We start from the raw sequence: 18,297 nt of genomic DNA, 5'->3' as shown, positions 1-18,297 counted from the left end.
AAAGAGTTATGTAGCTTATTGGTTTCGGATGGCTGCTTAGGTCGTCTTTCTGTTTGACACCTTATGTGATTGTTCAATTTTTTTTATTATTTAATTGGCTTCCCGGGAGTTCTGTTTTTTCACACTGGAGCTGGCCTCGTCCAAGAATTGTTACATAGGTTACTGCTCATTTACTTTAGGAGGATGATCGAGTTTGAGTAATTGGATGATACATTTGGTATAAGAAACTGGAATTTATGATATAGTTTTGCAAATTTGGATATAACATTCCAATTTCAAAATATAATACTTGTCTTCCAAATGACTTGCGACTCAGGTATCTGTGTGGTTGAACTTGTGTTCTTATTCAGGTGACTTTTTGTCATGCTTATTAATTTGAGGATTTCTTTTGAAAATTATTTTGTTAATTTTTCTTCGTCGATACTAATATACATCGACGATATTCAATCATTGAAGAAATGATGGTTTTTTATAGGGGCACCACCCGCTCCTCTTGTAGCTGCATTCTCTTCTTCTCACTGTCTGCAGTAGAAGGAAAACCATAAATTGATGTTTGATAATTGATGAACATACTTGTTATAATATTTTTTATTACCCTTAAAGTTTTGGTAATTAACAAAATAAACAACATCAAACTGTTTCAGGATCTAATCGCTCACTTTATTGTATAGGTTTTCAGATCGCTGGATTATTTCAATTCTTTCAGGGGGCGTTTGGTTTGAGGGATAAGGGGGGATAATTTTTTTTATCCTACTTAGTCAGCTGTTTGGTACGCGTGATTATTTAACATACTCAATCCCTCCTATGAATGATTAGGTTATATTAGGTAGGTTAAAATATACCTCCTCACCCCCTAGGATTATTTATCCTACTCTTAATACCTCCTATTTTTCCAATTTTACCCTTCTCTTATATTCAAACTCACCACAACTTCCCGCCACCGACCGCCATTACCGCCGCCGGCCGACCACCGGCAGACCACCGCCAGACCGCCGCCGGCGGCCGACCACCGCCCGAACGCCGTCCACCGGCCGGCCGTCGCTGACTCCGCCGACCGTTTCCGGCCGCCGCCGGACCGCCGACCACCGGCAGGCCGCCGCTGAAGCCGCCGGCCGTTTTCTCCGGCCGGCCGTTTGTCGCCGTCACCGTCGCCGCGAAGGAGAAGGGCAATTTTGTCTTTTCATCGAAAAATTCAAAATTATCCTACACTTAAAAATCTTACCAAACACAATATTATTTTACACCATATATTACAATCAAACCACAATCATTTTCTTTATCATTTACATACTAATCATTAGTTTATCCTATCCTTCAAACCAAACACAGCCTCAAGAGTTCAAGCCGTTCTGTCTAGAATCCAATCGCTATGCTTTATTAAACTCCAGCTACAAGAGATCATTTGTTGCATAACAATATCAGCGACGGATTTTTCAAACCGTCGGCATCAGCGACGGTTTAAAAAGCCGTCGCCGATCCAATATGACAAACCGTCGATATCAGCGACGGTTTATAAAGCCGTCGTCGATTATTCTGGATTGTTTATTCACCGATCAAATCGGTGACGGTTGTTAAAACCGTCGCAGTTTGGATCGGCGACGGTTGCAAAAGCTGTCGCTATGCCGATCGGCGATGGTTATAATCAGCAAAAACTGTCGCTACTTTGCGAAGGTTTTTTTATACCGTCGCTGGTTAGCGACGGGTTTTCAAGATTAGCGACGAATATTTCAAAAACCGTCGCTATTGCCTATAAATATGCCTCGCACCCCTGCATTTTTTCTCAAACCGTTTCGCTTCTGTAATAGTTTTCTCTGGGGCGATTTAAGACTCGGATTGAGGTAAGTTTTTTAGCTTCAACTTTTTAGTTATGATAATGATTTTTGTTAGCTTGTAGTGCAGGTCACGATCTAGATCATCGAAATCGAACCACTCAAACATTCAATTTAACTTTGGAAAAACATGAGAAGGATTTTCAACTTTGCTAAAACTATCATATGGATTGAGAAAGAAAAATATTTATCTTTATGATTCATAATTGTTGAGCATGTCTTGAGATTAATTCATAAATTTTAAATATGATTCAAGTGACATAATCCTGAGATAATTTTATCTCCATCACCATTGATTGGACAAATCCATAAATTTCGAAATTTTAATTATATAGAATTAAAATAAAATTTTTTGTAAAATAATTTTACGAGTCGATTATATAAAATATATATTTCATAAAATAAATATTATTTTTTATGTCAAAATATTATAACAATTCCGAAGGTCCAGTTTCCATTGTCGCCGCAGATCTCGAGCGTTACCATCTCGATACGAACGAAACTTGATACGGAGCTCGAAGTTTCGAGGCGACCATTGAAGCCTTCTCCTCTCCTCTGTTAAGGTATCTGTTAAATTGATTCGGAATCAGTTTTTTTACGCCTATTTTCGAACCTGCAATTGGGTTTTGGCTGGAGTTTTCTGTTTCTTGTGCCCTTATTTGGGATTAGGGGCTGCTCTTGGGCTTAACTGTAGGACGACCATTTTGAAAGGGTGTATTGGGCACCATGGATCCACAAAGCCAGACCACTTCACTGCAGCGACTCCAGAATGTCGAGAAGGTACATTTTCAGGGTCTATGCAGTAAGATAATTGTTAAAAATCTGTCATTGATTACTTTAGTGAAGCATATGATTTCTAATGTTGATTTGTCAGAGGATCGTAAGGGTTTTGGAGCTCGCTGGCGGGGTTATGGAGGAAATGGGGAACCCTAGTGGCCCCAGAAAGGAGCTTGTTAACAGCAGTTGCGGCGAAGTCATGCAATCAGTCAAGGTTTAAATCTACTTCGTTCTCAACTGACTATATCGTTAATATCAATTTCTATGTGTTACACATAATTTTTTGCTGCAATTTTGTGTGATGTAATATTAATAGGCCTTGCTGTTAACTCAATATTTATGGTTTGAAATAGGACATTCAAGTGACGCTGCGTGACGAAATCAAAAGCGCGTGTGAGTATCGGACATTCGAGAAATGTGACTATGTCCCGAGAATATCTAATGAGATTTGTTGCAAGAAGCTAGAATATGTCATTGCACAAATAGATGAGATGAAGCAAACGATCGAGGGATATGGTAATGCAGCTTGAGGTGTTTTACTTTATTCAATCGTATGTCAAGGTAGTTCTAGAGCTGCATTTACACTCTCTTGTATTGTTGAATATTGATCGAAACCATAAATGCTTGTAATTCGTAGACTTTTGCTTGAATATTAATCTTGGATTGGAAATGTATGTGTCAAGAGTTATGTATGTAGCTTTTACAGAGTTATGTAGCTTATTGGTTTCAGATGGCTGCTTAGGTCGTCTTTCTGTTTGACACCTTATGTGATTGCTCAATTTTTTTTATTATTGAATTGTCTTGCTGGGAGTTCTGTTTTTTCACACTTGAGATGGCCTCGTCCAAGAATTGTTACATAGGTTACTGCTTATTTACTTTAGGAGGATGATCGAGTTTGAGTAATTGGATGATACATTTGGGATAAGAAACTGGAATTTATGATTTAGTTTTGCAAATTTGGATATAACATTCCAATTTCAAAATATAATACTTGTCTTCCAAATGACTTGCGACTCAGGTATCTGTGTGGTTGAACTTGTGTTCTTTTTCAAGAGACTTTTTGTAATGCTTATTAATTTGAGGATTGCTTTTGAAAATTATTTTGTTAATTTTTCTTCGTCGATACTAATATATATCGACGCTATTCAATCATTGAAGAAATGATTTTTTATAGGGCCACCCGCTCCTCTTGTAGCTGCATTCTCTTCTTCTCACTGTCTGAAGTAGAAGGAAAGCCATAAATTGATGTTTGATAATTGATGTTTGATAATTGATGAAGATACTTGTTAGAATATTTTTTTATTACCCTTAAAGTTTTGGTAATTATCAAAATAAACAACATCAAGTTGTTTCAAGATCTAGTCACTCACTTTATTGTATAGGTTTTTCAGATCGCTGGATTATTTCAATTCTTTCAGGAGTTCAAGCCGTTCTGTCTAGAATCCAACCGAAGCTAATCAGCGACGGAAGCAGATCTCGCCGATCAAAATCAGTGACGGATTTTGACAAACCGTTGCTCATCAGCGACGGTTTACAAAACCGTCGCCGATCCGGTCGACGACAGTTTATAATGAGCAAAACAATTGCTACTTTGCGATGGTTTTTAAAACTGTCGCCGATCCGATGGGCGACGGAAAAAAAATGTCGCTAATCGGCGACGGTTTATAAAACGTCGCCGATCCGTTGGCGACGACTTTAAACAGTCACTGATTAGTGACGGTTTTGTCAAAAGATGTCGCTTTGGCGATCGGCGACGGTTTATAATCAGCCAAAACCGTTGCTAATTTGCGACGGTTTCTTTATACCGTCGCTGATTAGCGACAGTTTTTTTTTTTTAACAACCGTCGCTATTTTCTATAAACTATTATATGGATTGAGAAATAAAGATATTTATCTGCACGATTCATAATTGTTGAGCATGTCTTGGGATTAATTCATAATTTTTAATATGATTCAAGTGACATAATCCTGAGATAATTTTATCTCCATCACCCTTGATGGGACAAATCCATAAATTTCGAAATTTTAATGATATAGAATTAAAATAAATTTTTTTGTAAAATAATTTTACGAGTCAATTATATAAATATATATTTCATAAAATAAATATTATTTTTTATATCAAAATATTATAACAATTCCGAAGGTCCAGTTACCATTGCCGCCGCAGATCTCGAGCTTTACCAGCTCGATACGAACGAAACTTGATACGGAGCTCGAACTTTCGAGGCGACCATTGAAGCCTTCTCCTCTCATCTGTTAAGGTATTTGTTAAATTGATTCGAAATCAGTTTTTTTACGCCTATTTTCGAAACTGCAATTGGGTTTTGGCTGGAGTTTTCTGTTTCTTGTGCCCTTATTTGGGATTAGGGGCTGCTCTTGTGCTTCACTGTAGGACGACCATTTTGAAAGGGTGTATTGGGCACCATGGATCCACAAAGCCAGACCACTTCACTGCAGCGACTCCAGAATGTCGAGAAGGTACATTTTCAGGGTCTACGCAGTAAGATAATTGTTCAAAATCTGCCATCGATTACTTTAGTGAAGCATATGATTTCTAATGTTGATTTGTTAGAGGATCGTAAGGGTTTTGGAGCTCGCTGGCGGGGTTATGGAGGAAATGGGGAACCCTAGTGGCCCCAGAAAGGAGCTTGTTAACAGCAGTTGCGGCGAAGTCATGCAATCAGTCAAGGTTTAAATCTACTTCGTTCTCAAATGACTATATCGTTAATATCAATTTCTGTGTGTTACGCATAATTTTTTGCTGCAATTTTGTGTGAGGTAATATTAATAGGCCTTGCTGTTAACTCAATATTTATGGTTTGAAATAGGACATTCAAGTGACGCTGCGTGACGAAATCAAAAGCGCGTGTGAGTATCGGACATTCGAGAAATGTGACTATGTCCCGAGAATATCTAATGAGATTTGTTGCAAGAAGCTAGAATATGTCATTGCACAAATAGATGAGATGAAGCAAACGATCGAGGGATATGGTAATGCAGCTTGAGGTGTTTTACTTTATTCAATCGTATGTAAAGGTAGTTCTAGAGCTGCATTTACACTCTCTTGTATTGTTGAATACTGATCGAAACCATAAATGGTTGTAATTCGTAGACTTTTGCTTGAATATTAATCTTCGATTGGAACTGTATGTGTCAAGAGTTATGTATGTAGCTTTTAAAGAGTTATGTAGCTTATTGGTTTCGGATGGCTGCTTAGGTCGTCTTTCCGTTTGACACCTTATGTGATTGTTCAATTTTTTTTATTATTTAATTGGCTTCCCGGGAGTTCTGTTTTTTCACACTGGAGCTGGCCTCGTCCAAGAATTGTTACATAGGTTACTGCTCATTTACTTTAGGAGGATGATCGAGTTTGAGTAATTGGATGATACATTTGGTATAAGAAACTGGAATTTATGATATAGTTTTGCAAATTTGGATATAACATTCCAATTTCAAAATATAATACTTGTTTTCCAAATGACTTGCGACTCAGGTATCTGTGTGGTTGAACTTGTGTTCTTATTCAGGTGACTTTTTGTCATGCTTATTAATTTGAGGATTTCTTTTGAAAATTATTTTGTTAATTTTTCTTCGTCGATACTAATATACATGGACGATATTCAATCATTGAAGAAATGATGGTTTTTTATAGGGCCACCACCCGCTCCTCTTGTAGCTGCATTCTCTTCTTCTCACTGTCTGCAGTAGAAGGAAAACCATAAATTGATGTTTGATAATTGATGAACATACTTGTTATAATATTTTTTATTACCCTTAAAGTTTTGGTAATTAACAAAATAAACAACATCAAACTGTTTCAGGATCTAATCGCTCACTTTATTGTATAGGTTTTCAGATCGCTGGATTATTTCAATTCTTTCAAGAGTTCAAGCCGTTCTGTCTAGAATCCAATCGCTATGCTTTATTAAACTCCAGCTACAAGAGATCATTTGTTGCAGAACAATATCAGCGACGGATTTTTCAAACCGTCGGCATCAGCGACGGTTTAAAAAGCCGTCGCCGATCCAATTTGACAAACCGTCGATATCAGCGACGGTTTTTAAAGCCGTCGTCGATTAATCTGGATTGTTTATTCACCGATCAAATCGGTGACGGTTGTTAAAACCGTCGCAGTTTGGATCGGCGACGGTTGCAAAAGCTGTCGCTATGCCGATCGGCGATGGCTTATAATCAGCAAAAACCGTCGCTACTTTGCGAAGGTTTTTTATACCGTCGCTGGTTAGCGACGGGTTTTCAAGATTAGCGACGAATATTTCAAAAACCGTCGCTATTGCCTATAAATATGCCTCGCACCCCTGCATTTTTTCTCAAACCGTTTCGCTTCTGTAATAGTTTTCTCTGGGGCGATTTAAGACTCGGATTGAGGTAAGTTTTTTAGCTTCAACTTTTTAGTTATGATAATGATTTTTGTTAGCTTGTAGTGCAGGTCACGATCTAGATCATCGAAATCGAACCACTCAAACATTCAATTTAACTTTGGAAAAACATGAGAAGGATTTTCAACTTTGCTAAAACTATCATATGGATTGTGAAAGAAAAATATTTATCTTTATGATTCACAATTGTTGAGCATGTCTTGGGATTAATTCATAAATTTTAAATATGATTCAAGTGACATAATCCTGTGATAATTTTATCTCCATCACCATTGATTGGACAAATCCATAAATTTCGAAATTTTAATTATATAGAATTAAAATAAAATTTTTTGTAAAATAATTTTACGAGTCGATTATATAAAATATATATTTCATAAAATAAATATTATTTTTTATGTCAAAATATTATAACAATTCCGAAGGTCCAGTTACCATTGTCGCCGCAGATCTCGAGCGTTACCATCTCGATACGAACGAAACTTGATACGGAGCTCGAAGTTTCGAGGCGACCATTGAAGCCTTCTCCTCTCCTCTGTTAAGGTATCTGTTAAATTGATTCGGAATCAGTTTTTTTACGCCTATTTTCGAACCTGCAATTGGGTTTTGGCTGGAGTTTTCTGTTTCTTGTGCCCTTATTTGGGATTAGGGGCTGCTCTTGGGCTTAACTGTAGGACGACCATTTTGAAAGGGTGTATTGGGCACCATGGATCCACAAAGCCAGACCACTTCACTGCAGCGACTCCAGAATGTCGAGAAGGTACATTTTCAGGGTCTACGCAGTAAGATAATTGTTAAAAATCTGTCATTGATTACTTTAGTGAAGCATATGATTTCTAATGTTGATTTGTCAGAGGATCGTAAGGGTTTTGGAGCTCGCTGGCGGGGTTATGGAGGAAATGGGGAACCCTAGTGGCCCCAGAAAGGAGCTTGTTAACAGCAGTTGCGGCGAAGTCATGCAATCAGTCAAGGTTTAAATCTACTTCGTTCTCAACTGACTATATCGTTAATATCAATTTCTATGTGTTACACATAATTTTTTGCTGCAATTTTGTGTGAGGTAATATTAATAGGCCTTGCTGTTAACTCAATATTTATGGTTTGAAATAGGACATTCAAGTGACGCTGCGTGACGAAATCAAAAGCGCGTGTGAGTATCGGACATTCGAGAAATGTGACTATGTCCCGAGAATATCTAATGAGATTTGTTGCAAGAAGCTAGAATATGTCATTGCACAAATAGATGAGATGAAGCAAACGATCGAGGGATATGGTAATGCAGCTTGAGGTGTTTTACTTTATTCAATCGTATGTCAAGGTAGTTCTAGAGCTGCATTTACACTCTCTTGTATTGTTGAATATTGATCGAAACCATAAATGCTTGTAATTCGTAGACTTTTGCTTGAATATTAATCTTGGATTGGAAATGTATGTGTCAAGAGTTATGTATGTAGCTTTTACAGAGTTATGTAGCTTATTGGTTTCAGATGGCTGCTTAGGTCGTCTTTCTGTTTGACACCTTATGTGATTGCTCAATTTTTTTTTATTATTGAATTGTCTTGCTGGGAGTTCTGTTTTTTCACACTTGAGCTGGCCTCGTCCAAGAATTGTTACATAGGTTACTGCTTATTTACTTTAGGAGGATGATCGAGTTTGAGTAATTGGATGATACATTTGGGATAAGAAACTGGAATTTATGATTTAGTTTTGCAAATTTGGATATAACATTCCAATTTCAAAATATAATACTTGTCTTCCAAATGACTTGCGACTCAGGTATCTGTGTGGTTGAACTTGTGTTCTTTTTCAGGTGACTTTTTGTAATGCTTATTAATTTGAGGATTGCTTTTGAAAATTATTTTGTTAATTTTTCTTCGTCGATACTAATATACATCGACGATATTCAATCATTGAAGAAATGATGGTTTTTTATAGGGCCACCACCCGCTCCTCTTGTAGCTGCATTCTCTTCTTCTCACTGTCTGAAGTAGAAGGAAAGCCATAAATTGATGTTTGATAATTGATGAACATACTTGTTAGAATATTTTTTATTACCCTTAAAGTTTTGGTAATTATCAAAATAAACAACATCAAGTTGTTTCAAGATCTAGTCACTCACTTTATTGTATAGGTTTTTCAGATCGCTGGATTATTTCAATTCTTTCAGGAGTTCAAGCCGTTCTGTCTAGAATCCAACCGAAGCTAATCAGCGACGGAAGCAGATCTCGCCGATCAAAATCAGTGACGGATTTTGACAAACCGTTGCTAATCAGCGACGGTTTACAAAACCGTCGCCGATCCGGTCGGCGACAGTTTATAATGAGCAAAACAATTGCTACTTTGCGATGGTTTTTAAAACTGTCGCCGATCCGATGGGCGACGGAAAAAAATGTCGCTAATTGACGACGGTTTATAAAACGTCGCCGATCCGTTGGCGACGACTTTAAACAGTCACTGATTAGTGACGGTTTTGTCAAAAGCTGTCGCTTTGGCGATCGGCGACGGTTTATAATCAGCCAAAACCGTTGCTAATTTGCGACGGTTTCTTTATACCGTCGCTGATTAGCGACAGTTTTTGTTTTTTAACAACCGTCGCTATTTCCTATAAATATTATGATAATGAATTTTGTTAGCTTGTAGTGCAGGTCACGATCTAGATTATCATCGAAATCGAACCACTCAAACATTCAATTTCACTTTGAAAAAACATGCGAAGGAATTTCACTCAATTGAGAAGCTACTCTGCCAAAACTATCATATGAATTGAGAAAGAAAGATATTTATCTGCACGATTCATATCTGTTGAGCATGTTTTGAGATTAATTCGTAGATTTTAAATATGATTCAAGTGACTTAATCCTGAGATAATTTTATCTCCATCAGCATTGATGGGACAAATCCATAAATTTCGAAATTTTAATGATATAGAATTAAAATAAACCTCTCACCAACGCTCGGCAGCGCACGCACGGGTTCCGGGCGCGTCCCTTCGAGTTTTTTCGTGTCCCTTTGGATTTTTCAGGTATTTTTTCATTTCCTTGGCATTGTTTGATGATTGTGATCAGTTACAATGGTCAAGGGTCAACACTATGAATGAAAGATCACGTCTTTTCACATGAAAAACATTAAATGTTGATTTATTGAAAATTAAAAACACATACATTTCATTTTGCATATTTTTCTTATTCCTTTTTTCATAAGAGAGAGTTACAACACCAATATATTCATTTAACTACACTAAAAAGAAAGGGTTAATAGTATTCAATTTACTTATGAATATTAAATGGAGAAAGAACACAATTAATTGTTGATTAGAACAAAATTAGAAGTTAAGAGAGTAGAATAGACACAAAAAATTGTACAATTAATTTAAATCATTATAATTTAATTTGGAGAGAAAAATAATTTAAATTGATTTTCCAAATATTATTATTTAATTAATATAATGATTAGAAATTTAAGAATTTGATAAATTATATATAAATGGTTAAAGTTATACGTTATAAGTCTAAAAGCACAATAATTTAACTATTTTGTTATTTATGGAAGTTTATTTTGTTGGTTATATTTTATGCATTTATAGCTAATGAATCATCACAGTAATTTAACTATTTTGTTATTTTGTTGATTAGCGACAGTTTTGTCAAAAACCGTCGTTATTGCCTATAAATATGGCTCGTTCCCGTCCATTTTTCTCAAACCGTTTCACTTCTGTAATAGTTTTCTCTGGGGCGATTTAAAACTCGGATTGAGGTAAGTTTTTTAGCTTCAATTTTTTAGTTATGATAATGAATTTTGTTAGCTTGTAGTGCAGGTCACGATCTAAATCATCGAAATTAAACCACTCAAACATTCAATTTAACTTTGAAAAAACATGAGAAGGATTTTCACTCAATTGAGAAGATACTCTGCTAAAACTATTATATGGATTGAGAAATAAAGATATTTATCTGCACGATTCATAATTGTTGAGCATGTCTTGGGATTAATTCATAATTTTTAATATGATTCAAGTGACATAATCCTGAGATAATTTTATCTCCATCACCATTGATGGGACAAATCCATAAATTTCGAAATTTTAATGATATAGAATTAAAATAAATTTTTTTGTAAAATAATTTTACGAGTCAATTATATAAATATATATGTCATAAAATAAATATTATTTTTTATATCAAAATATTATAACAATTCCGAAGGTCCAGTTACCATTGCCGCCGCAGATCTCGAGCTTTACCAGCTCGATACGAACGAAACTTGATACGGAGCTCGAACTTTCGAGGCGACCATTGAAGCCTTCTCCTCTCATCTGTTAAGGTATTTGTTAAATTGATTCGAAATCAGTTTTTTTACGCCTATTTTCGAAACTGCAATTGGGTTTTGGCTGGAGTTTTATGTTTCTTGTGCCCTTATTTGGGATTAGGGGCTGCTCTTGTGCTTCACTGTAGGACGACCATTTTGAAAGGGTGTATTGGGCACCATGGATCCACAAAGCCAGACCACTTCACTGCAGCGACTCCAGAATGTCGATAAGGTACATTTTCAGGGTCTACGCAGTAAGATAATTGTTCAAAATCTGCCATTAATTACTTTAGTGAAGCACATGATTTCTAATGTTGATTTGTTAGAGGATCGTAAGGGTTTTGGAGCTCGCTGGCGGGTTATGGAGGAAATGGGGAACCCTAGTGGCCCCAGAAAGGAGCTTGTTAACAGCAGTTGCGGCGAATTCATGCAATCAGTCAAGGTATAAATCTACTTCGTTTTCAACTGACTATATCGTTAATATCAATTTCTGTGTGTTACGCTTAGTTTTTTGCTGCAATTTTGTGTGAGGTAATATTAATAGGCCTTGTTGTTAACTCAATATTTATGGTTTGAAATAGGACATTCAAGTGAATCTGCGTGAGGAAATCAAAAGCGCGTGTGAGTATCGGCCATTCGAGAAGTGTGACTATGTCTCGAGAATATCTAATGAGATTTGTTGCAAGAAGCTAGAATATGTCATTGCACAAATAGATGAGATGAAGCAAACGATCGAGGGATGTGGTGAAGCAGCTTGAGGTGTTTTACTTTATTCAATCGTATGTAAAGGTAGATCGATGTTGATGGAAGTGCTCCTGGCAATTGAATTATAGTTTTCATTGTCTAGAGTTTTTGAGGATAGGAGAAGTTTGGAATATGTTGAAAGACAGTGCATATTTATGTAGAAGACATTGGCAGAAGAACCTTAGCTTTTATTTTGAAGAATGTTTTTTAGCTCAGATGATGATTTGTGAATTCTATTCATGTTTAGTGTCTTTCTACTCTCCAAGTACAAGAATGTTCGGCACTTTGTGATATGTTGTATGTAATCCCTACCTGCATTCTTTTCGCTCAATGCTCGGACGACTGGAGCCGTGTAGTTTCTAGAGCTGCATTTACACTCTCTTGTATTGTTGAATACTGATCAAAACCATAAATGGCTGTAATTTGTAGACTTTTGCTTGAATATTAATCTTGGATTGGAAATGTATGTGTAAAGAGTTATGTAGCTTATTGGTTTCTGATGGCTGCTTAGGTCGTCTTTCCGTTTGACACCTTATGTGATTGCTCAATTTTTTTTTACTATTGAATTGGCTTCCTAGAAGTTCTGTTTTTTCACACTGGAGCTGGCCTCGTCCAAGAATTGTTACATAGGTTACTGCTCATTTACTTTAGGAAGATGATCGAGTTTGAGTAATTGGAGAATACATTTGGCATAAGAAACTGAAATTTATGATATAGTTTTGCAAATTTGGATATAACATTCCAATTTCAAAATATAATACTTGTCTTCCAAATGACTTGCGACTCAGGTATCTGTGTGGTTGAACTTGTGTTCTTCTTCAGGTGACTTTTTGTCATGCTTATTAATTTGAGGATTGTTTTTGAAAATTATTTTGTTAATTTTTATTCGTCGATACTAATATTCATCGATGCTATTCAATCATTGAAGAAATGGTTTTTTGTAGGGCCACCCGCTCCTCTTGTAGCTGCATTCTCTTCTTCTCACTGTCTGAAGTTGAAGGAAAGCCATAAATTGATGTTTGATAATTGATGAACATACTTGTTAGAATATTTTTTATTACCCTTAAAGTTTTGGTAATTATCAAAATAAACAACATCAAATTGTTTCAAGATCTAGTCGCTCACTTTATTGTATAGGTTTTTCATATCGCTTGATTATTTCAATTCTTTCAGGACTTCAAGCCGTTCTGTCTAGAATCCAACCGCTATATTTTATTAAACTCCAGCTATAAGACATCTTCTGATAAGTGACTGAAGCTAATCAGCGACAGAAGCCGATGACTAAACCGTCGCTAATGGTTTAGAAAACCGTCGCCGATCTAGATTAGCGACAGGTTTTTCAAAAACCGTCGCTATTTCCTATAAATATGCCTCACACCCGTCCATTTTTCTCAAACCGTTTAACTTCTGTAATAGTTTTCTCTGGGGCGATTTAAAACTCGGATTGAGGTAAGTTTTTTAGCTTCAATTTTTTAGTTATGATAATGAATTTTGTTAGCTTGTAGTGCAGGTCACGATCTAGATTATCATGAGTTTGGATATACCTGCTGTCTGCGCTTCTGTAAGTTCTGCTAATGGAGAATTGGAGCCAAGAAGTAATGGTTTTGGTCGCCTGGAAAATGAAGATAACAGGATTGATGCACAACTGAGAAATAATAAAGCTAAATTTGAATAATATCATGTTATTATATATAAAAGGAGTGTATGACAACTCATTATAATAACGACATTGAAAGTTTAGGAGGATAAGCAGGTAAATCAAGACAAAAACCCAAGATGGATTAAAATCTATAAACCAAAATGTAAATTTGTCAGTAAACTTTTTAACAGAACAATGTTTATGAAGACCTAATATAATGATATAGTGACTCTGTTGAGAATATGTGAAAGATTAAATCATAGGACTTTGAAGCTTGTAATAAATACATTATAGCCTGCAAGATCAAAACGAACAAACTAATTTGATATGATCACTAATATAAATCAACATAATATTTCATAGATATACATTGGCAGAGATAAAACCATGTACAGAATACAGGGTGCCACATATAGCTAAATGTGTTTGAACACAGATAATGGAATATCTATATTAGCATCCCCAAATTATAACGCCAAAACATATAGCATGTATTTAAAGATTAATGTAACTATTTGTTCATAATGTATTTTATAAAATTTACACTAAAAAGAGTTGATTTACTTACACTTGATTTAAAATTTGATTAACACTTTTAAATGAAGAAAAAAGAATAATTATTGAAGCAACTCACAATCTTCGGCAGTAACTGTTATGCCTGATGAGTCTTTTATGACTTGTGAAGGTCGTGGTGGAGGATCTAATCTAAAGCAGCGTTGATTAAACTTATAAGGTATTGATATAGAAAAATAATTGTGTGCGACACCTGATTCATGTAAGAGGACAATTATTTTATTGTTATGTCAAGCTTTCACAATTCCTGTTGGTAATTATATTACCCCAACATGTATATATCTTTTAGAAAGCAAAAGTCATGGTTCTAAGTTTCTAATTTAGATTTCGGCTTCTCGTTTTCAGTAACCCATGTTTCTAGATCCACTTTTCTTTCATTAGGAACTTAATGTCTCACTCAAGTTATCTGCTTGTAGGATCAACTGCTCTTAGTTTATTTGTCCAGCATCACAAGAACACAACTCAGTTTATGTATTTGATTATGAGCATTTATTGACCAAGATGTTATATATTTGTTTTGATAATTTAATGACAACACACTCAATTAAGCAAAAACATTACATAATTCATGTATGAGAAATCGATAAATCCCATGATGATCTTCATCAGTATCATGTAAATCCATCGAAGCACCACACCCTTAAACATACCTAAACTTGCGAAAAAACACCGAAATGAAAAAAGGTATGCATAATAATTGATTTGTAAAAAAAATCCATTTTTGATTAAAACTAACCTTCAAGGCAACGTAATTGAATGAAAAACAATGGGTGAAAAGAATTTTGAAACAAACAGAGAAAGTAAATCATATGAATTTCATGACCAACACATCAAGGAACACAAAAGATACACATTTTTTAACAACACCGTTTTTTTTTTTTGGTTGGGGGTGTAGAGATGAGGGATGAATAAATGAAACAATGCCTCGACCTCTAATGAAGTTGACACCATTTGTTATATTACTTGAATTAATATGTGTACCCCAAATTTAAAAGTCTTAATGATATAGAAGGTATCAAAATGAAAACATATGAGTAAAAGGAAACTTTAATGGCACAAATAACAAATATAATGTATCATCATAAAAATACCACAACTTTACAAATCCCATACATTAGGTATTAAATCAAGGGGTCATGTTATTCATGAGTTAGAAAATATGATAAAGCCTTTTGTCTTTTGGTTTATTGAAAAGAAAAGAACTCCAGTTTTTTTAAATATCTTGATTGAGACTCATCCCCGTCTTCTTCGTTTCATTCCACTCCAATTCTTTTCAGTTTACTGCATAGTGATGAAGGCTTGTAATTTAATTATATGTTCCGTTTCACAAACACAATCAGACCCCATTTTGAGAGCATCAAACTCCAAAAATTAAATAATCAGGGATGAGGAATAGAGTTAACAGAGAATATAAGGAAGAGACTGTTCGTCCATTGAATTGATAGGGCGGGGAATTCTTGAAAACTAAATTGCTTTGAGAACATAATTAATACAAACACCTGCAGTGCAAATTTGCAACCATACTTCTAACAAAATCCATAATGTCAAGAAAACCAATCACTGTACACAATCACACATTAAAAGCTTAGGCTTTGAACTGATAATGTAATCCAAGAGATGAGTAACTTAATTCGAATGGATTCAACACAGAATGGTCTTAGAATCCACGTTTCAATTCTCTAGATGAGTGTCCCTGATAGATTTGAGGTTTCACTGAGAATTGACGCTGATGGATTTTGATACAAACTCATTGTCATGTATTTTCGAGATAGAAGATTTGAAAGAGGGAACGAAATTTGTGAAGCTTAAATCAACAACTATATAGATTCAGAGGAAAGAAATCGGCTTTTGTGAAATATATCCGAGAAAAGTTTTGGAATAGGGAAGAGAGAATCGTGCAGATTAGGGGAATAAAATCTTGTGTGAACTGTGTTTTTTGGAGACGTGGTGTTATTTTGAGAGAAGAAAATATTAAGCAAAAGGGCAAAAAGGTCACAAAAATTTGGTGTCCGCACATTACAATTTTTATGAGCCTCTCATCTTTAATAAAATACTAGTAACTGTGGCACACGCGTTGCGTGTGTATTGAATACATGTGGCTAATATATTAAATATTCATGATATTACAATATAATGACGTCACAACATAAAGAAGAGAGATTATTTTTCACGGTGGCTAGTTTGGAGAAGAAATAATATTATTTTTCACGTGAGCAATTTCCTTTATGACGATAAATATAATATTATTTGTTAAGAAAAAATATAATATAAAAAATGAGAAAGGGTAAAATAGGAAAGAAAGTTGATGTGAGAACCCGAATTTCCAGCATTTCAGCAGCTATAAAAATTCCAGCAGCAGTTCATATTTCAGAAGCTGGTATTTTTCCAGCAGATTGGAATCCAGCAGCAGACTACAGATAAAATCCAACAGCAGCAGCACGAAATTCCAGCAGACAGTTACTAATTCAGACCATAACTTGTAACTGAAACATTTAACACGAAATAAAGATTGTTAATGTCAGATTATGGCCTTAATTGGGAGGCTAACAGTCAGATTTTCACCTATAAATATCACCCTCAAACACCTGAATTTGTTTACCAAAATCTTGAGTTATCACTTGAAACTAGAGCTAAGATAGTGCATTTTCGAAGCTGTAAAATCCAGTAGCGAGGCAAGCAGATTTCCAGACTTCAACCGAAAAGCTCTAGCAAATTACGGTAAGTGGGCTTATGTATAAATATCTTGAAAACCGTTTGATGATTTTCGAATTTCCAGCATTTCAGCAGCACTCATATTTCAGAAGCTGGTATTTTTCCAGCAGATTGGAATCCAGCAGCAGACTACAGATAAAATCCAGCAGCAGCAGCAGCAGCACGAAATTCCAGCTGACAGTTACTAATTCAGACCATAACTTGTAACTGAAGCATTTAACACGAAATAAAGATTGTTAGTGTCAGATTATGGCCTTAATTGGGAGGCTAACAGTCAGATTTTCACCTATAAATATCACCCTCAAACACCTGAATTTGTTTACCAAAATCTTGAGTTATCACTTGAAACTAGAGCTAAGAGAGTGCATTTTCGAAGCTGTAAGAATCCAGTAGCAAGGCAAGCAGATTCCCATATTTCAACCGAAATTCTTTAAGCAAATTACTGTAAGTGGGCTTATGTATAAATATCTTGAAATCCGTTTTGATTATGATTTTGAAGCACTGAAACTCCCTAGTGAACTAATGGTAGGAATATATATTCTGAACATTTCTGAATGCTGATTCTGATTCTGATTCTGGTCTCACCCCTTAGAGGAGAGAACATATAGGGGACTGATATCAGTTTAGCCATGAAATTCACTAACGTGCTCAGTGCTTACTAATTCTGAATTCTGTTCTGTAATTTCTGAATTCTGATTACTGTTCTGAAAACAAGAGTTCTCTGTATATTATCGTATTACTGTTTCTGTTGAAAACGATTTCGAAACTGGGAGTTATTCCCGCCCCCGCTTACTGAGTGACAATCATATCACTCACCCACCAAACCCATATCAGATAAGAACGAGGAAGAGTTGATAGAAAAAGAGGAGCAACGTCAGTTTTGGGGCTGGTGATGAAGATCGTGGTTCTTTGTTCTGATTTATGTTTTGTATTCCGCTGCATCTGTTCAGACCTTGTAATTATAATTGGTTTTACATTTCCGCTGTAAAACTTTATTATTCGAGTTGTATCAGACAATGAATATTCAGTATTATGGATAAAAGACTGGTTTCTGAAATTTTGTACTTTTGAGGCTTGTTGTTTTCGAATGTAAATTTGAGAGCAACGCCGGTGTCAACCAACCTCCGTCCGGGATGTGAGAACCCGAATTTCCAGCATTTCAGCAGCTATAAAAATTCCAGCAGCAGCTCATATTTCAGAAGCTGGTATTTTTCCAGCAGATTGGAATCCAGCAGCAGACTACAGATAAAATCCAGCAGCAGCAGCACGAAATTCCAGCAGACAGTTACTAATTCAGACCATAACTTGTAACTGAAGC

At 35.6% G+C, this 18,297-nt stretch overlaps 3 protein-coding genes, 1 long non-coding RNA gene and 1 pseudogene across 9 annotated transcripts; 4 read left to right on the top strand and 1 right to left on the bottom strand.

The window, feature by feature from the left end:
- Positions 1-1,805: 1,805 nt before the first annotated feature.
- Positions 1,806-3,298, top strand: LOC140806086 (mediator of RNA polymerase II transcription subunit 11-like). Of its 3 annotated transcripts, none has more exons than XM_073162550.1 (5): positions 1,806-1,838; positions 2,299-2,392; positions 2,499-2,609; positions 2,704-2,820; positions 2,960-3,298. In XM_073162550.1, exons 3-5 carry the CDS (start codon positions 2,556-2,558, stop codon positions 3,134-3,136), a joined length of 348 nt encoding a protein of 115 aa, XP_073018651.1. In that variant the 5' UTR covers positions 1,806-1,838; positions 2,299-2,392; positions 2,499-2,555; the 3' UTR covers positions 3,137-3,298. The 3 variants fall into 3 exon arrangements, with proteins under 3 accessions (XP_073018651.1, XP_073018652.1, XP_073018653.1); XM_073162551.1 differs by having other exon boundaries at positions 1,807-1,838; positions 2,524-2,609; XM_073162552.1 differs by having other exon boundaries at positions 1,814-1,838; positions 2,466-2,609.
- Positions 2,331-5,681, top strand: LOC140806089 (mediator of RNA polymerase II transcription subunit 11-like). Of its 2 annotated transcripts, none has more exons than XM_073162562.1 (4): positions 2,331-2,392; positions 4,977-5,087; positions 5,182-5,298; positions 5,438-5,681. In XM_073162562.1, exons 2-4 carry the CDS (start codon positions 5,034-5,036, stop codon positions 5,612-5,614), a joined length of 348 nt encoding a protein of 115 aa, XP_073018663.1. In that variant the 5' UTR covers positions 2,331-2,392; positions 4,977-5,033; the 3' UTR covers positions 5,615-5,681. The 2 variants fall into 2 exon arrangements, with proteins under 2 accessions (XP_073018663.1, XP_073018664.1); XM_073162563.1 differs by lacking the exon at positions 2,331-2,392 and adding an exon at positions 4,628-4,870 and having other exon boundaries at positions 5,438-5,680.
- A 1,277-nt stretch (positions 5,682-6,958) lies between these two features.
- On the top strand, positions 6,959-8,455 carry LOC140806085 (mediator of RNA polymerase II transcription subunit 11-like). Of its 3 annotated transcripts, none has more exons than XM_073162546.1 (5): positions 6,959-6,995; positions 7,456-7,549; positions 7,656-7,766; positions 7,861-7,977; positions 8,117-8,455. In XM_073162546.1, exons 3-5 carry the CDS (start codon positions 7,713-7,715, stop codon positions 8,291-8,293), a joined length of 348 nt encoding a protein of 115 aa, XP_073018647.1. In that variant the 5' UTR covers positions 6,959-6,995; positions 7,456-7,549; positions 7,656-7,712; the 3' UTR covers positions 8,294-8,455. The 3 variants fall into 3 exon arrangements, with proteins under 3 accessions (XP_073018647.1, XP_073018648.1, XP_073018649.1); XM_073162547.1 differs by having other exon boundaries at positions 6,962-6,995; positions 7,681-7,766; XM_073162548.1 differs by having other exon boundaries at positions 6,971-6,995; positions 7,623-7,766.
- LOC140806090 (mediator of RNA polymerase II transcription subunit 11-like) lies at positions 7,489-12,332 on the top strand (annotated as a pseudogene).
- On the bottom strand, positions 11,932-13,193 carry LOC140806092 (uncharacterized). The gene is made up of 2 exons (XR_012112445.1): positions 12,340-13,193; positions 11,932-12,309 (listed from the first exon to the last, which is right to left on the bottom strand). It is a non-coding gene; the product is annotated as an uncharacterized lncRNA (long non-coding RNA).
- Positions 13,194-18,297: the final 5,104 nt, after the last annotated feature.

The sequence above is a fragment of the Primulina eburnea genome, chromosome 11 (assembly GCF_022965805.1).
Source record: "Primulina eburnea isolate SZY01 chromosome 11, ASM2296580v1, whole genome shotgun sequence".
In the NCBI taxonomy this organism is placed as follows: Eukaryota; Viridiplantae; Streptophyta; class Magnoliopsida; order Lamiales; family Gesneriaceae; genus Primulina; species Primulina eburnea.
Note: the sequence above shows the minus strand (reverse complement) of the source record. Positions and strands in the feature narration are given on the sequence as shown.